Source organism: Mercenaria mercenaria, chromosome 7 (genome assembly GCF_021730395.1).
Source record: "Mercenaria mercenaria strain notata chromosome 7, MADL_Memer_1, whole genome shotgun sequence".
Lineage (NCBI taxonomy): Eukaryota > Metazoa > Mollusca > Bivalvia > Venerida > Veneridae > Mercenaria > Mercenaria mercenaria.
In genome coordinates this window covers 71,827,297-71,847,076 of record NC_069367.1, presented here as the reverse complement: position 1 = coordinate 71,847,076, position 19,780 = coordinate 71,827,297, and the positions used below count along the sequence as shown (strand labels likewise).

The window sequence follows — 19,780 nt, the reverse complement described above, 5'->3', positions numbered from 1 at the left end:
AGAATGGAAACTCCAGCTAAATGTATCCAAAACAAAAAGTTTGATTTTTAGTAAAGGAAGACCAATAGCCTGTAATTTTTATTATAAAACAGAGATATTAGAAGTTGTTTCAGAGTCAAGTATTTAGGAGTGATTTTTAGCAGAAGTGGTTCGTTTTATAACGCAAAGCTTGAAATAGCTAAACAAGCAACTAAAGCTATGTACGGTCTTATTAAAAAGCAGAGAGTTTATTTCTTTCTGTAGATTTACAAATAGAACTGTTTTCGAAGATTGTCAAACCTATCCTTTTATATGGCTGTGAAATATGGGGCTTTGGAAATATTGATATTATTGAATGAGTAAAGCTCAAATTTCTGAAGCATAAGCTCTACACCCGATGTTATGGTCTATGGCGAAACTGGTGTGATGCCTATCAAGACTGACATTGAAACAAGAATGACATCCTTTTGGTCAAAACTTGTAAAGCCAGAACATAGAAACCTGTCCTCTGATATCTATAGTGTATTGCTTGAAAATTTTAACTTTCATACAAATGTAACATTATGTGAGCGGTTGAAATATGTACAATGTCTATTTATAGAATGTGGTATGCATGACATACGGTTATCGCATAAATTTTTAGATTGTACATGTAAATGATTATGTAGTATTGTAAAGCATCGATTGACAGATTTGTTTTTAAATGACTTTACTGTACTCTTTACTTGAAAAGTCTAGACACTGTAGGATATATAAATTGTTCAAACATGAAATCAAATCTGAAAATTATTTACTGGAAACGGATCAGAAATTTCTGAAGTATATAATAAAATTTATGACTAGAAACAACAGACTACCTGTAGAAACAGGAAATTCGAACAGAATAACTTTAGAAAATAGAAAATGTACACTATGTCAAAGTAATATTGGAGACGAATACCACTTTGTATTAGAATGTTCTTCCTTTTCTCATGCTAGAAAAATATATATTAAACCGAAATTTTATAACATACCTAATGTATTAAATTTTGATATGCTAATGAAATTGAACTATAGTGGATTAGAATATAAGAAATATTGTTTGTTTGTTTGTTTGTTTGTTAAAATAATCATCTTATCATTTAAGAATTCAAATGTGTTTAACATAAAGATTTTCTCCCGCATAAACGTAGAAATTCTTTTCTCATCATTATGTTTGATTGTGACCTCGCTTTATATGTTGTATTGAATTTATTTAACCTCATGTTGTCATTTATATGATCCGAGTGAAATAAATAAATGGTGAAAAAAAAGAAACTATTAACATTAATTTTGTCTTGTAATCTTTTACTGCAATACTATATGGTTATAAAATGCCTAATTATTCCTTTAATGATACAGTTACAAATATAAAAGAAAGATCTGATGGTGTACGTATCAGAAAGGTTAAATGGATTACTTCTTGTGGCTAACTCAGTTGAAAGCACTTTGGTTGCATAATTCACACCATTCCATAAATACTCTTACTCTTTTGTAACTTTCAGATTTCAAATTGTCCTTTTGTTATCACGGAGTCCAATTAATGCGAATTATAACTGAATTCCACCTGCACTAAGGACGCAATGAATGTTGTACATTTCATTACCTCCAATGAACGGTCTTAGTCAAACCAAGTCTGGTCAAGGAGTAACGTGCCATCAAATGAGTTATTTTAAGCATAACAGAAATAACATAAGAAAATATCATTTTTAAAGATATTGTCAAAATAACTAAGTAAGCATAACATAAACATGTACATGTATTTATACTGGTCAATGTTCAATATAGTAGTCTAATACAACTCAGTAGTCAGAGCACGAGTGGTTAAAACTAGGGAGCTCAATCCTCACTAAAGGCTTGCCGATAAGAACTCTTTTTATGTTTTGAATTTAAATACCAATGACCAACTTTCGCCAATACTGTTTTAATTCTGCACTATAAAATCAACAATCGCATTCAACAGAAACGGTGCTTGTTAGCAATCAAAAATATCTACGCATGAGACGCGTTTGAATGACTCCGGCAGGCCTCAATCCATATGCATTGTCGAGAGGAAGCCTTTTTTGTTAATCGATCCATATTAAATGAAAAAAAAACGAAAAAGAAAACGTTTTAATTCGTGTGATAAGTTACCTTCTGGTTTGTCTTCCTTCTTGAAGTATATCAGTAGAACTAATCCGGCTACGAATATCATTACAACCAGACAAAATGCCACAACTTTAGGTGCAACCATTACCTGTATTTTAGAAAGTGTTCATTTATTGTGTATTATCAAACATGCTAGAAATCTTAAAAACGAGTGCTGGTAAATCCCAACCCATGTTTTCTAGTGTTTACTTCAGTTTCGAAGAAAAAGCTAAATTATTTCTCTTCTGTTCGCGACGTACTTATAAAGATTCAGGAACTATCTTAATAGCAGTCCTTAAGTTCCCGAAGTGCTGAGTTATTGCCCTTTATTACATGTAGCAACTTCTATGATATTTTGGCAAATTCTCTAATACCATCGGGTGGATGTCCACCAAACCTTACAGGAGTTATCACAGGCATGTTTCGGTTTAGTGAGTTTCAGCAGAGTTACAGGTCTTGATTTCTAATATTTTACAGTGTTTACACTAATTTTATATACAACTATGTTGAATATGAACAAACCTATCGAGTGATTAGTGTAAAGCGTACTTTTGCATTAATATCTTCATGTTTTGATTAAAAAAATTCATCGGAGTCATAACCCTTGATTTGTCAAATTCTTTAATTTGTGCTACTTCTCCGACACCACTGGCTGAAACCCCTCTAAGCTTTATAGCAGTCACCACTGCCTAGCCTAATGGCATATATAGTTAAAATGTTATGGTTCAGTGATTTACCCTTGAGTTATGGTCATGAATTTGTGGCATTTTACAATTTCTGCGTGGTACGTGTAGGGAGACATTTTCACATTTGTTTGAAAAACAGTCTCTAATTTGTAGATAATGCTGTTCAGTTCTATGTCGATGCATAAAGTTACTGCATAGTTACACTGGCTAAGGAGGAATATAAACGATTCATATTTATGATCTAACTATTTCCATTCTTTATTTTTTTTGTTGTAAGTCATAAATGACCCATGAATATTAAATGTACATACAACATTTCGCACCATCATAAAATACAATCTCTATGCACAAAACATTGTAAACAACTTTAACTATCATATATGCAAATAAATAAGAGTCTGTGTCTTTTAAACGGAAATAGGTTGTAAAGAGATATAGAAACAACAAATTTCATTATAAGCATGATAAAAAAAAATTCTCCTCTTTTCAAAATTCAGTAAACTAATAATAACCTTGTCTGTAATTATCTGTATTCGTTATATACCTATGTAAATTCCTTCAAAATCATGGCTTGTATTTTACAAATAATTACGAACATGCAGAAAAATCCGTATTGTACCTTTTGTATTGCATTTTGTCGGACTTCTTCCATTTAATATGCATGATCCGACACTATTCTATAAATAGCGCACACACAAAACTACAGACAGTTCTATTTTAACATCGCTAAACACACAGAAAAAGGTGGAGGTATATAATAGAAGGGTTATTATAACAGTAGCTAGATCTGGGAATTTGTATTTGGCTCTCGTGGAATGTGCCAGGTGGGATCACACTCGGCGCTTGCGGGCCTCGTGTGATTCGACCTGGCAAAATCAAATCGAGCCTAATACAGCATTCCAGATCAAGGTAACATTATAATAACACCATTGAATTTTACGTAATTCACTAAAAATGGGTATTCAGGTAATAAATGATATTATCTACCAGCAAATCATGCCTAATATTACTTTGATATTAAGATATTTTTTTCCATTATACGGGATGCATTGCTTACTGGTTTTTCCAACCTGCCACATTCTACTTCTAATCGATGTGACGATAGTCTCAGTTTAGACAAAGCAACTCTTAATTGTATTACATTAATAATAAAAACTATGATTGAAATTCAAAAGAATCTACATTTTGATAAACAGTCCCCTGATTGATTCCTGCAAGTTAGTGATCCAACCTGGGTTATACAAGGAGTGTTCGAAAGAAATGTAGCTCTATTAATATATTGCTATTCGCGAGGTGTTCGTTCGCCGAACTCGGCATGTATATACATACAACCTGTGTCTATCCAAATGTAAAATTTGGTTGACTTCCATTCACCTGTTTGGTATATACAGAAGTTCAATATACATGCACTCATTGTACTAGGCCAAAAATGGTTGGAAAACGTGTCGCTATATTGACTGAAATTCGGGCTTATATCAATGAGAGGACTAAACTTGGGTTAAGTGCTAAATTTATCCATGAGGAAATTTGTGAGAATCATTGACATAGTGAGGTGTCTTATTGCACTGTTACTACTCGTTGGATGAAACGATATAAAGCTGGTCAGGAGCATTTGGAAGACAACAAGAAATGTGGTCGACCGAAAACAGCAACAACAAGACAGAACATTGGTAAAATTCTGGATCTTCTTTTCAAAGACGCAAGATAGACCATTTGTCAGTTAGCTGCTCGTACAGGCTTGAGTTTATCCCAAGTTCACTTCATGTAAAAGAAAATTCTGAAAGTTAACAAGATATGTGCCCGGTGGATACCACATTTATTAAGTGATGACCAAAAACGCAACATGTTTTAAAAGCCAAGAAACTATTAAAGTTTTACTCCCACAACTTTCAAAAGAAGTTTTCACGTCTTATAAGAGGGGGTGGGACATGGGGTTTACTACTACGAACCAAGAAGACAGCAGGCAAATCGTATGTGGGCTACCAGAAATTCGAAGAGGCCCGTAATTGCAAAACGTACGCAGTCAGTGAAGAAAATGTTATATGTTATTTTCTTCACATACCAAGGACCTGCATTTCAGATACCAGTACCAAAGGGCAAATCTAACATGTTGTGCTAAAACAAAAACTTGAAAAGTATTTCCTCAAACGTCGACCATTGAATGGAATGAAATATATATACCTTTTGCATGACAATGCATCTTCACACAAAGCACATATTGTGAAGCAGTTTTTGAGCGAGAAGCACGTGACTGTGCTTGATTCTCTGGACCTAGCCTCATGTGACTATTTTTATTTCCTAGACTTAAATCGTATTTGGCAGGGTGTAGGTACGCCATCGGGAAAGCTGCGGGGTCAGCTATATTCCAGTACATACCAGTTGCAGACAACCAAACTTGCTTTAAATCCTGGATTAGGAGTGTATGTGTGTGTGGGCGGGTTTAACGTCTTTTTCAACAATTTTTCAGTCATATAAACGACGGTGTATACTTGTAGCAGTGAGAACAATGCCCAACTTTAGTGCTGCCTCACTGGAATATCACGCCGTAAACACGTGACATGATACCCAACCCAGTCACATTATACTGACACCGGGCTGACTAGTCCTAGCACTACCCTTTTAATGCTGAGCGCCAAGCGAGGAAGCTACTAGTACCATATTTTACGTCTTTGGTATGACGCGGCCGGGGATCAAACCCACGACCTCCTGCACTCGAAGCGGACGCTCTACCACTAGGCTACCGAGGCGAATTAAGAGGTTAAATAAGTGTGTAATGTGTAAAGAAGAGTATTTCGAAGGTTTGCTGTGAATGTTGTTGTATATGATGCTGTTAATAAAGAATGAATGAGTTGCATTTCTTTTCGAACACCCCTCGAATGAAATTTATAGGAATTCTAAAACAATATGTTTTTTTTATTTTCTTGTATTCGGCCTGAAATATTAGTTTATACCGATACAACAGATAGGACAACGTGAGATGAGGTAACATTCATCAAACTGGTCACTAAAAACCATTTTATTTCATAAAATCTTAATAAAGTGAGCGTTACAATTTTGGAAAAATGTATTTGATAACACTTAAAAGGCTTACCTTTTTTTCTTTGATATCCATTTTTCTGTTAAACGGTTCTGGTTCCAACTGAAGAAAATGAAACAATAAAATACAGACTGTTAATATATCTGTTGTCAGTATATTACTAGCAAATACGTTAACATTACATAGAAATAGTTTGCAAATATTATAAATAAAAAAAATAGAAGTGTTTAATATGAATTCAGTACCTTTAAAAGGTAAGTATAGACACGTAACAATAATGCAAAACGAATTTTAAAGCAATGAGAATGATTCAGCTTTTTTGAAAAAATCTATTTCGCATTGATTATACAAGTAAACATGTAAGTTTGGATTATTCTCTAGTGGCAATGGCGATGTAATAAGATATAAAAAATACAGCCATGAATATATATTACCTCGGTAATTTTTGGATATTTGTCTTTTTCACTTTCATCTTGTCGTAAAACTGCTCTCATTGACTTTCCAAGTTTTCTTGAATCGTAATTCTGTAAGTGTATGAACAATTGTATACTCATTTAATCGGTACGCTTACAATACGGTAACCCTTAAATCAAAAGTCACATAATAAATCGACAGTTTGAACGTATTGAATTGATGAAATTTTAAACCAGTGTTCACTAATTTTTTCTTCGCTTAGTTTAAATGGAACCTCCTTCAGTATTTTTAATTTAATATATGGTGTATGGCGTTAGTAAAAGTAAAATAAGAGCATATTCTATCCCTTCAACGGATAGTGTACGAGCGGTCGCAATTTTTTTAATCCCGCAGATGACACTACTTGCTGTGTCAAGGTTTATTTTACAATTCACTGAATTTATGCCAAATTGTTATCGTTATTATGTCTTGTTTTAATTGTCCAGTTTTTATTGAAATATGTCCATATTTTACTGCGAATAACAAAACGTACGGAGTAAGAAAAGTTGTTAAACCGGTAAATGTGACGTTCTTTCTTGTTTTGTTTTTTCAACCATATAAAAATGTAGAACGTCCTGCTTTATGAGAATGTATTTGTTCCACTGAAACACATGAAGTATGAAAGCCATCCAAAACTTAATTTACATATACGACTTATCAGAAGGCGAGGAATTATAAAGCTTAGTTTTATTACTCAGTTTCTACAGACATTTCTCGTACTGTTTGACTCGTCAATGTGTAACAGGTTACTCAACAGATGTTGCGGGGCAGACTGTAACAGTTTCAGATATTACATGATAAGCTGGAATGGCAAACATTTTACCTCTTGGACACCAGAAGCATTTATATTTCGCAGTCCTCCATTAAAATTTGTTAAGAGTGACCGCGTTCCTCCATAAACTACCTGAAGAGAAATTGAACAATCAAGACTGAAACCAAGGTAAATGTCAGTCTAAGTAGAATTTCTAAGCCAAATTGTCTACAGAACAAATTGTTCATTAACTACTATAATTTAATATTTTAATAGTTTACTTGTTGAAGATGTGTTAAATTCAAACATCAAAATGTGCGAATGCATTGAGTTATATATGAGAACACCCATTCAGATTTAGATAAATGTAATATCGGTATATTCTTATACCGTTTTGCATTTAAGCAACATTTATTCTATGTAGGATTCTTTTGCTAATGTATGTAAAACTGCTAGCTATTATTTGCAACATATATATTTGTTAATTCATACGCATTTTATGACAGAGAAATTTGTTTTGAATTATTATTTTTATATCAGTTCTATCCCTTGTAAATCTCTATAAAACTTTTGCATTTTTCACGTCATGCCAAAAAGGCAAATTGTATCATTTTGCAATTGAGGTTCTTTTGAATATTCTTTTAAAAAGCGTAATTTGTCTAGCTAAATTAGCATTTTTATCTTTCACTCAAAATATCAAATTTTACAATGACAACTCAGTTCTGATATAGTTTTGCCATGGTCAGATAAAAGAAAATCCATAAAAATATTGTTATGACTAGTCTATCGTAAATTTGCCGTATCAAGATATTTAGTAAAATTCGTCAAAATATGTTATATAACATTCTTAAAAGAAAAATACCAAGTAAATACCATCTAAATTACCACAAGAGTACAAAGTAAAATATTACTAGAGACATCTAATCCATACTACAAGACGAAAAGAAGGTAAAACGCCACTGGAGGCATCTAATCCAGACTACAATAACAATACAAGGAAAACTATCACTAGAGACCTCCAGAGTACAAGGTAAAACCCCATTGCAGACCTCTAATCAAAACTAAACGAACAAAACAAGTTAAATCACAATTTGATAGCTTTTATCCAGACTGCAAGAAAAATTCAAGGTAAAACACCTTTGACAGGTTCTAATCCAGACCACAAAAAGAATCCAAGGCGAGATACCACTGGAGGGCTCTAATCCAGACCGCAAGAAGAATCCAAGGCGAGATACTACTGGAGGGCTCTAATCCAGACCACAAAAAGAATCCAAGGCGAGATGCCACTGGCGGGCTCTAATCCAGACCGCAAGAAGAATCCAAGGCGAGATAATACTGGAGGGCTCTAATCCAGACCGCAAGAAGAATCCAAGGCGAGATACCACTGGAGGGCTCTAATCCAGACCGAAAAAAGAATCCAAGGCAAGATACTACTGGAGGGCTCTAATCCAGACAGCAAGAAGAATCCAAGGTAAAATACCACTTTAGGATTCTATTTCAAACTATAAGAAGAATACAAAGTGAAATACAAATAGAAACGTTTTATACAAATTACCAATGGAATACAAGACAAAATATCATTAGAGACCTCTACTTCAAAATCCATGAAAAATACAAGGTTAAATACCACTACTTTAGGGACCTCTAATCCAAAATTAATCATTTTTCATGTCACATATCATATTTTCCGAAACATTATATGAGCCGCGCCATGAGAAAACCAACATAGTGGGTGTGCGACCAGCATGGATCCAGACCAGCCTGCGCATCCGCGCAGTCTGGTCAGGCTCCATGCTGTTCGCTTTTAAAGCCTATTTGAATTGAAGAAACTGTTAGCGAACAGCATGGAGCCTGACCAGACTGCGCGGATGCTCAGGCTGGTCTGGATCCATGCTGGTCGCAAAGCCACTATGTTGGTTTTTCCATGGCGCGGCTCATTTCTTATACTTAGTCGTTGTATACAAGACCAGAATAATTTTGGCACATCGTGCACCTACCGAATCTGGTGTAAGAGATGCCCTGTCACTGGATATGGTATATACTGGAACTTTTTTCACTTTCACTTTATTTGTGGCTTCATTGTCCTGGAAATAGTAAAGAAAATTTAACAGATACGCTGTAAACCTGTTCTGTCATGACTATCAAACTATGCACTTTCGGTTTGCTACATGAAAGTGTTTCAAACTAATATGAAAAACATAATTATCACTTAAGGAGGTAGGTTACCTTGTTACAAGGGTAAATTCAAATTAGTTCAACCGCAGCATGTTATTGCATTTCGTGTAATATGAAGTTTTAACTGCTACAATCTCAATTTCGTTTGTCTCTGTCCCTTCAAGTTCAATTTTCATCCAGGTTCGAAGAACATGACCCTCCAAAGCTATTTCATATTGAAAGAAGAAGGAAAATACGGATATTTTACACTTTTCAGTGTATTTTAGTTTCATTGATATCCGTAGAAGTCTGCATAGTTGATAATTTTACTGGTTTGCACGTTATCTTTCTAATATAAGCTTAAAATGTATATGTCGCGGGGCTCGTGTTTCCATGGTAACGCATTTTCTCTCATTTTTAAACAACTATGTATAAAAATAGGGGTTTTCGACGGCTTCAGTGCCATTCTGTTAATGACCAACATAAAATATTTGGGTAATATTATTAGCAAAATACCAAGCACTTTACATGGTACCCTATTTTTCTTAAATTTTAAAGTAACCATGGCAACAGAGATGTTTAAAATAGCTTATGTCTTGCTTTTTGTCGTAAATTCTTTAAAAACATATTGAATAAGATTATCTTTCTAGTTGATGTAGCTTTAAAACATATTATTTCTAACGTAGGTGACATTTTCGTGTTATTTGCATTTATTCAAACAAATTTCACAGCTTGGAATACGTACAGCAGTACACCTCGTCTGCCATTTTTCATGGAAAAATCGTTCAGCGTGGTGCTATTATTCTCATGGATATTGTTGAAATGAAAATAAAAAGCCGAAGCTGTGTTTCTTAAATAGACCAGTGTCAACGCTTTTGAATTTTACATCTAGATACATAGGTCACGGGCTTCGTTTCCATGGTAACATCAATTCAATTCAAGAAACCACAATTTTCTACTGAAATCTGAACAATTTTAGATTTTAGTTTTAGTATAAAAGTAACAAATTATCAACGGAACCTGAAAAATAGGTATTACAAATCAAACTGCTAGACTTTTTATTTTATAATGGCCGTAACAAGTAATCTTTCACCCAACTATATTCCAAATAACATTGGTTGCCATCATCCATTTTCTTACATTCCACATAACATTTCAATATAACTACACAAAAGAAGCAAAATATTGATTATTATTCAGAGCAAAAGACTCATAAAAATATTTCAGCAAATAATGGTTATTTGAAAATAGTAAAAATAAAGAAAATGTACAGAATTACGTACTTTCAAGATAAAAGCTATTAATTTTGCGCGGTAACTGACACGTAACGTCATGACGTCAATGACGTCACTTTAAGGCAAAATTGTTTTGAAGCGTTTCTGCGGCAATTTATTCATTATTTCTGCATTATTATACCATAAAGCATCAGATCGAAGACAAGTTCAAGATTTGTTTTCAGAAGAATGAATATACAAACACATTTAGTTTGTCGTAAACGTCGTCGTAAATCGTCACGTTAGCTTCCGGTTGGACATGCGCACATACAAATATGAAGGTAACCTACCTCCTTAAAGCATCCCTATTCAATTTTCTACAAAAAAATCAAATTTGCATACAGCCTTAGATTAAAACATGATTTTCTTGTTTTATAACATGTGTCTTATGTATGAAATTGAAAATCAGTTTCGTTACCGTTTCTTCTTCGTCCATGTGAACATATGGCTGTTCCTGAAGATAGAGAATCGCATGTTGAAAGCAAAAGAAAAAGGACAAAGAAATATATATGTGTAACAACATATGCGATAAAACTATCCCTTTACTCAAAAGTTTTGGCACATATGCTAAGGTTTGTAATCAATAGATGTAACAAGATTTCTTTGGTTTAACATTTACTGTTAAACCTCGTTCAAGGGAATTGTAGTATTTAAATTTTGGTTTAAACACACAATTCAAGAAATGTTAATAACATCAATTCCGTGCTAAAATGAAATGTTTAAATTTTTATTAAAATGTATGTTTAACATGTGTTATTTCAATGGTTCAGGCTTGTATCATGTGAGGTTTAGTGAACCTCAACTCCCGTGTAAAATATTTATTATTCAAATACGTTTGAGTGCGATAAATATTTTTGTCAATACGATTCAAATTTGGATCGAAGTCATGACCTTAGTGCTTTTTTTCTAAGTTTAGCATTCAGGACAAAATATTGGTTGATCTAAACAATAAGTATTATTATCATTCTGTCACAACAGAAAGCTTTGCCAAATAATATGATAACATAGAAATGCTACTTGTCAAGATGCTTTTTACAGATAAGAAGCATTTCAAAACAAAGACGGTTTAATATGTACAGGTATTCTTATATACCTACAAGAGTGTCAGCTTAGCGCTTAAAACAAACTTTTATGTTAGTAACATCAAACATCAAAAGCTATAACTGCTGTAATATTAAAGAGTTTGCAAAACATCTCTACGCATTTCAAAAGTGTTTTCATCCCGATTAGTTTTACACAGTCTTCTATTATGACGTTTATCTGACAGTGATAGCTATTTCTCAGTGTAAAGATTATAAACATGTTAAAACTGAACTATCTGCCAAGATTCTCAAACAGTTCCTACTTCAATAAAGCTCCAACACGTTACGTCCAACTATTCTTTCAGGAATTAGTAGTTTGTTACTTTTAACAAAACTAAAATGTCTATACCGGAATTACCCTGAATGATGAGCGAAGTCCTTTATCTTCAGCATGGCCCAGCTCCGTGACACTGCTGTGAGAGCTTGACGGCTCCACCAAACTCTCGTGCTTGACCTTCCATTCATTTTTAATGTTCAGTCTCTGAAATAATGTTACTTTACTTCTAAATGTGTATGAGAAGTGAGTGTATCTACCACTCGTAACAAATGCAGAAAATTTGGGAGGAGGTACATTTAGTATGTACATGTTGGAGGAGGAACACCTTGTATTTACATGTGGAAGAGGTACACTTATTTACATGTTAGAGGAGGGACTTTGTATTTACATGTGGAAGGAGGTACACTTTGTATTTATATGTGGGAGGAGGGACAATTTGTTTTGATATGTGGGAAGAGGTACACTTTGTATTTACATGTTGGAGAGGTACACTTAATTACATGTGGGAGGAAGTACACTTTGTAATTACATTTAGGAGAAAGTACATTTTATATTTACATGTGGCAGGATGCACACTTTGTTTTTACATGTGGCAGGATGTAAACTCTGTACTTAGAGGTAGGAGAAGGAACATTTTGTATGAACATGCGGGAGGATTTACATTCTGTATATTGAGGTAGGAGAAGGTACATTTTGTATTTACATGCTGGAGAAGGTGCATTTTGTATTTACATGCTGGAGAAGGTGCATTTTGTATTTACATGCAGGAGAAGGTACATTTTGTATTTACATGTGACAGGATGTGCATTCTGTATTTAGAGATAGGAGAAGGTACATTTTGTATTTACATGTGGGAGGAGGTACACTCTGTATTTTTAGGTGGTAGGAGAAGTTACCTTTTGTAATTATATATGGGAGGAGGTAGATACATTTTGTATTTGCATGTGGGGGATGTACTCTCTGTAATAAGAAGTAGGAGAAGGTACATCTTGTACTTACATATGGGAGGATGTACATTCTGTATTTAGAGGTAGGAGAAGGTACATTTTGTAATTATATGTGGGAGGAGATACACTCTATATTTAAAGATAGGATCCCCGGAGTAGGTACTTTTTGTATTTGCATGTGGGAGGATGTACTCTCTGTAATAAGAGGTAGGAGAAGGTACATTTTGTATTTACATATGGGAGGATGTACACTCTGTATTTAGAGGTAGAAAAAGGTACATTTTGTATTTACATGTGGGACGATGTACACTGTATTAAGAGGTAGGAGAAGGTACATTTTATATTTACATGTGAGAGGATGTACATTCTGTATTTAGAGGAAGGAGAAGGTACATTTTGTATTAACATGTGGCAGGATGTACACTCTGTATTAGGAGGTAGGAGAATGTACATTTTGTATTTACATGTGGAAGGATGTACACTGTATTTTTAGGTAGGAGAAGGTACATTTTGTATTTACATGTGGGAGGATGTACACTCTGTATTTAGAGGTAGGAGAAGGTACATTTATGTACACTGTATTTAGAGGTAGGAGAAGTTACACTTTATATTTACATGTGGGAGGAGGTATACTCTGTATTTTGAGGTGGTAGGAGAAGTTACCTGTTGTATTTACATGTGGTAGGAGGTACACTCTGTATTTAGAGGTAGGAGAAGGTACATTTATGTACACTGTATTTAGAGGTAGGAGAAGTTACACTTTATATTTACATGTGGGAGGAGGTATACTCTGTATTTTGAGGTGGTAGGAGAAGTTACCTGTTGTATTTACATGTGGTAGGAGGTACACTCTGTATTTAGAGGTAGGAGAAGGTACATTTTGTATTTTAATGGGGGAGGATGTACACCCTGTATTTAGAGGTAGGAGAAGGAACATTTTGTATTTACATGTGGCAGGATGTATACTCTGTATTTAGAGGTAGGAGAAGGTACATTGTGTGGATACATGTGACAGGATGTACACTCTGTATTAAGAGGTAGGAGAAGGTACATTTTGTATTAACATGTAGGAGGAGGGTCACTCTATATTTACATATTGGAAGAGGTACACTTTGTATTTATATGTGGGAGGAGGGACATTTTGATTTAACATGAAGGAGAAGGTACATTTTGTATTAACATGTGGGAGGAGGTTCACTCTATATTTACATATGGGAAGAGGTACACTTTGTATTTATATGTGGGAGGAGGGACATTTTGATTTAACATGAAGGAGAATGTACATTTTGTATTTACATGTGACAGGATGTACACTCTGTATTTGGAGGTTGGAAAAGGTACATTTTGTAGATACATGTGGCAGGATGTAAACTCTGTATTTATATGTGGGAGGAGGTACACTTTGTATTTACATGTGGGACGATGTACACTGTATTTAGAAGTAGGAGAAGGTACATTTTGTATTTACATGTGGGGGCATGTACATGCTGTATTTACATGTGGTAACAGGTAGAGTTGTATTCATATGTGGGACGAAGTGCACTTTGTATTTACATGTGGGACGAAGTGCACTTTGTATTTACATGTTGGAGGAAGTGCACTTTGTATTTATATTTAGGAGGATGTAAGGCAAGAGAATGTACAGTTTGTATTTACAGATGGGGATGTACACTTCTTGTTTACAGGTGGGAGAGCGTAAACTCTGTATTTGCATGTGGGAGAAGGTACATTTTGTATTAATGGGTACTAGTATCATTAAGGATAGCAGAAATGTATCTATTAACATTTTTCTCGTGTTTCATTTCATTTTGTTTTTGTTCCTTAACTCCAGTGGAATTTCAATACATCATAGGCATATGCCACCATTTAATTTTCCAAAGTAACGGTGGTATTGCCATCTTCGAATTCTTATCTATATTGTAACTGTTATCTTGAAATATCTGATATATAGTTACGCATAACATACTGTAAATTATTTTCTGTGCCAAAGAATATTGATTAAAATCCTTTTTACTATATGAAATTAGAATATGTAAGTGTGATAAGATATCAAAATTTATTGAGTCTGATATGTCAATTACATGAAAATGTATATTTTCAAACAAATTTTACTTTTTCATATAAAAATAATGTTCAGGTTTCATTACAACATAATATGACAAGTTATTAGCACCATACTGAGTTAAAATTGCACATATTATTACTGTAAATACTAGAAATCGCATAACATTGCTACAGTTACATATCAGTATTTTTGTACCAAAGGTTCGTCGAGTTAAATAGATACAATATATGTTGGAAAAATGACGTCTGACATAATGTTTTTGGTCAGAGTCGAAAACATTTGAAGCGCCTATTGATCGATCTTCCGACCTTGAGGTTGTCAGTCCTAGGTCATGCGATGGAATTATTTGAGAAATGATTGAAGAAATGCAATACTACGAGTTGAGATAGTATTTAGCTGAACAGCTAAACAACGTGCAAACGAGATAATTTACATCTGTGGCACTCAGTACCGGTTATAAAATGCTGCCTTAGTATGTGTATATATAAAGGATGTCTTATATAAGTTATATATGTATATAAAACGGGGCCGCTGCAGCATAGGACAGAAGCATTTATAAAGATGATTACTATTTTCCTTTAACACTAGTATATTGTTATTGTTATCATAATCATAACCTTATACTAAACGAATGATTTCCGTTTTGAAATACGCCTTATTTTAATAAACTTTTGTCGTTTATAACTCACAATTGTCTATTAATGAAATACTTACGACAGGGCCGAGCGTATCCCTTGCAAGCAAAGACTCGAAGTTGGAAACCTACAAAGATAAAGACCTGAAATAGACTTGGGTATATTTCATTTAATGAGAGGGAAAGAATCCCCCATTCCCATACTCGATATGCTTCTAAATGATAGTCTGTATGATTCTTACCTCCGCGTAAACATAATAATTATGAAAGGAGATAATTAATATTTCAATACAGTTAGCTTTTCCAGACGTGGGATCCACCGAAGTAGATACAAGGTCAGTTTTTTGTTAACGGCCCTTTTTATGCAACTGGTCAACATAACGACACTGAAAGACTGATTTCCTAATTTTGAACATTATCACATTCATTAAAAAGGAACAAAGAAAATGACACATATAGACAGTCAAGAAGTAAATAACACCTAAATTTATCAATAAAAACAATAACAATTGCACACTTTTTGAGAGGATTCTGGCTATTGATTTCGGTATTTTTTTTTTTCAGAAAGCTCCATGGTCTAGTGGTTAAGGTCGCTGACTTTAAATAAGTTGACCCTCAATATTGTTGGTTCAAAACCTTGCTCAGAGTGTAGAATATCTATTGCGAGGACGCTGTCCTGCTGACTGACAGATTTTAGTTGTTCTACCGTCCATGTCCAGGACTTCCTCTAGTGTTAAATGCTGAAAAGTCGAATTATGTCGGTGTGACGTTAACCGCGCCCCCTCCCCTCCTACCAAAGAAAACATACTGCTATCATATCTCACAATCTGTATATTATCTTTCTGAAAATTAACTCGATCACGAAGATTTTTATTGCATAGTCAACAGTTCATCCGCTAATCCAAAATAAATTATGTTTTAGTGCTGTTTTATATACCAGCTTGAGTGATGTTACCTATGTTCGTACAAGTTATTTTCAATATCTTCAGAAAAGTATATTCACGTAAACTGATTTTTAGCTTTTTTGTGTTTATATGTACATGTAATACTTCCCTGGCCGAAAGTATTTTGGTATATTATATGTGTGTCTGGATTTTGCGGCTAAAGTAACCTAAAAGTCTTCCTGGATTCTGTACCATCGTTGACCTGTTCTCCACAAGTAATTGCCAACTTCTTCAAATGAATCAGAGGTGGAGGACGAGTGATTCTATACACAATGTCTTCTATTAATTCGTCGGGAAGAAGATACGCCCAACCCGGCAATCAAACTCGTACTCCAAACATCCGAAGATCTGCGCTCTTTCAACTCAGCCAAGCAGGACTACTCTATGTTATCTGCTACGTACTCTATGAAAGTTGATTTGTTTCATACAATGATGAAAAAGTTTATAATAATGTTCAATTTTTAAGTAGCGTAGGCAATTTCATTCAGGAAGTATTCTATTCATACGCTTGGTTTTCATTTCTCAATTTTATCGGCCACGCTATGTACCCGCATTGTCAGCGAAAATATTTTCTGTTCGTCGGATATAAAAGCGAATAAAAGTTTCTTTATGTTATTATGAACACTGATTTTATTTACATTTTAACACATGTGAACCCATTCGCCAAAAATAATTGTTTTCATTAAATAACGTTGAGAAACGGGGCGATTGTTTTCAACTGATGTAGTTTTTGTTTAAAACCTGCGTGTGCATGCACTTTCCGATGATTGTAACGATACATGAATGCGAAAAAGACACCGATACTATGTATTATTTACAAACTATTATAATTCGCCAACAACTATTGTAACTGTATATAATTATACAAAAACAGACACCTTAGTTTTTTAAGCAATACTACTGACACTAAAATTACAGTCTCACTCATTTTTCTCCCACTTTTGCTGCTTTTCTAAATCTTAAAAAGATGATGATGATGATGATAATGATGATGATGATGACTTCTGTTTCCACTAGAACTGTTTAAATACGAGTTAATCTGTGACAGTCAGTTTGACAGTGTATAAATAATTTCTTGCTGATACTATTATTGTTCATATTCTTACCAACAACATTATCATCGTCGTCGCCGTCATCATCATCGTCGTCATCATCATCGTCGTCGTCGTCGGCGTCGTCGTTATTGCTGTCATTATATCATTATACATTTATTAGTATTATTATACTTGTGCAAATTATGTTTAATTACCAGAGCGTGTAAATACACTAGTAACCACAGTAAAGATGAATTGTATTAAATATCATTTTGATAAGACCTTTAAATTTTAAGTTTTACTTCTACTTATAATATGTTTTTGTTAATGGTAAATTAATTGCATTACCTGAGAGCTATCCATTATTCTCTACGTCTGTCTATTTATCTACAAATCCTTCGATTATCCTAATTCATAGATCGTCTATAAACTTCACCATTTCCATTTATAATAAATGTAAATATTTTTGTCAAACAGTACACAGAGCAAACTTCTTCTTCACATTTTAATATGAAAGAAAAGCTTCAATTCGACCCGGAAGAAATGATATTTAAGTTTTTCTTTAGGTAAGTATGATCATAATGGTAGAAAAAAACGTAATTAAAATATCGATATTCAGCTATTAGACTTATTGTTGAAATATTGATCGTTCAACATTGTATATCATATTGCATGCTTAATGCATATCCGCACTTCATGTATTATATCGATATATTTCCAATGTTTATTAGTTTAAGCAACTGGTTTGTTATTTTTTATCATTCATACGCGCATTTCGTGTGTGTTGGTAACGTTACAGTTATTTAAGGGAACATTCAAAGGTTTAATCGGAAGTTTAAGGAATATTTTCGTGTGTTTATACGTGCAGAACCCTATCATGAATTTCAGTGTTACAGTTTACCCACACGAGACAGCAAAAGGAGGGATAGCTTTCTTATTTCTAATGAATGAAATATGAGCTTTGAGACACTTCAAATCCGATGTCCAGGGTATCTGCATGATGAAAATGTACATGTTTGCTAGATCAAATTACAATGCTTATGTAAAGTAGTAATAATGTGTGGGATCCATTTCGAACAATCGTATATATTATATGAAAAAATATTACATTATTCAGTTAAAGTTCCATAATGATTTCAGTTTTTTATGTAGATAAATCACGTATTCAAACAGATGTCTTACATAATATGATGCTTTAAAAATCATATACTTTCAATATTACACTTAAGAGCGATAAAGGGGCATAATCATATACATTGGATTCAATAATATTTTCTATCAAGTCGATAGTATTCAAACGTTTAAGTAAATACATGAGAAAACAACTTTTACCTATGCAACAAGAGAGGCTGATGGCAACTCGCATAATGCAAACAAGACTTGGACACTGAAGACCCCTAAATACAATCGTACGGGACGCCGTTGGACTTAAAAGATCTTCATATGTGTTCATGTATATTCCACACGGGTGCCGCCCATCCCCTGTCCGGTTCCTGACAGATTTGAAACCTATCCGGCATGAAAGCCGTCCGGTGTCCGCTCACGTGAACAAAAAGTTTAAAACTCGCCCGGCGCTTGTTATATCTTCCCAATCGGAAACGTAGCAATCAGAAAAAAAAATCAGGCGACGCCATATTACCTTTCATCGCATACTCAAACAGGAATCATGGTGACCAACTATTAAGCGGGCTAGAACTTTTCTCAGAACAAAACGGCTATAGCCTCTTAAAAAATTACGAATTTTGAAAATTAAAACTCCATTAAAAATCAAGTTGTGGTACACTTTGTCGCAGAAGCGTCTTTCATTTCTTTTAAATACAATTTAACAGGTCATTCATATATTCGGTAATACGATTTGGCAAAGTATTTTGGATTTATAATAACGATAGCCATGCAGAAGAAGCTTTTTGTTAATAGATGTGTGGTGGTGAAAACTGTCTAAAGATGAATGCAGGCAATGCGAAATCGCGTTGTTTATATCATATAGGGTCCGTTCAACATTGTTTAGGGGTAAAGTGAAATCTATACTTCTTATGACAAATACCGCCGAGAAGCAGTTCAGTCCGGTTTGTCGTAACCAGCTCGGTCCTATGTCAAACTGTTCGGTTTAAGATTTCTGATATCAAGTAGGTCTGTACTAGAAATACTGTTTGACGCAATATGTTTCTTCTTTCACAGGTTGTAAATGGTCAGCCTAAAAGCGTACGTTGTAAGAAATGACTCTGTAGGACCCCCTCGAAACATTCGTTGACCGATGAGGTGTAATTTCCCCTGTCAAACAGACTTTCAAGCACAAAGAGTACCATTCTATATGGCCA

At 34.1% G+C, this 19,780-nt stretch overlaps 1 protein-coding gene across 4 annotated transcripts in view; it reads right to left on the bottom strand.

Annotated features, from left to right (window-relative positions):
• The window catches only part of LOC123553936 (uncharacterized), a 31,702-nt gene extending 13,559 nt beyond the window's left edge, over nt 1-18,143 (bottom strand). Inside the window, exons 1-9 of one of the 4 annotated variants that reach the window (XM_045343684.2) lie at nt 17,811-18,143; nt 15,565-15,612; nt 11,911-12,042; nt 10,898-10,933; nt 9,049-9,135; nt 7,124-7,204; nt 6,282-6,371; nt 5,902-5,949; nt 2,131-2,233 (exon numbers count right to left, since the gene is read on the bottom strand). In XM_045343684.2, coding sequence (XP_045199619.2) covers nt 2,131-2,233; nt 5,902-5,949; nt 6,282-6,371; nt 7,124-7,204; nt 9,049-9,135; nt 10,898-10,933; nt 11,911-12,042; nt 15,565-15,612; nt 17,811-17,825 — 640 coding nt within the window. In that variant the 5' untranslated portion in view covers nt 17,826-18,143. The remainder of the gene's footprint in view (nt 1-2,130; nt 2,234-5,901; nt 5,950-6,281; nt 6,372-7,123; nt 7,205-9,048; nt 9,136-10,897; nt 10,934-11,910; nt 12,043-15,564; nt 15,613-17,810) is intronic. The other 3 variants (XM_045343685.2, XM_045343686.2, XM_045343687.2) reach the window with 3 other exon arrangements.
• Nucleotides 18,144-19,780: the final 1,637 nt, after the last annotated feature.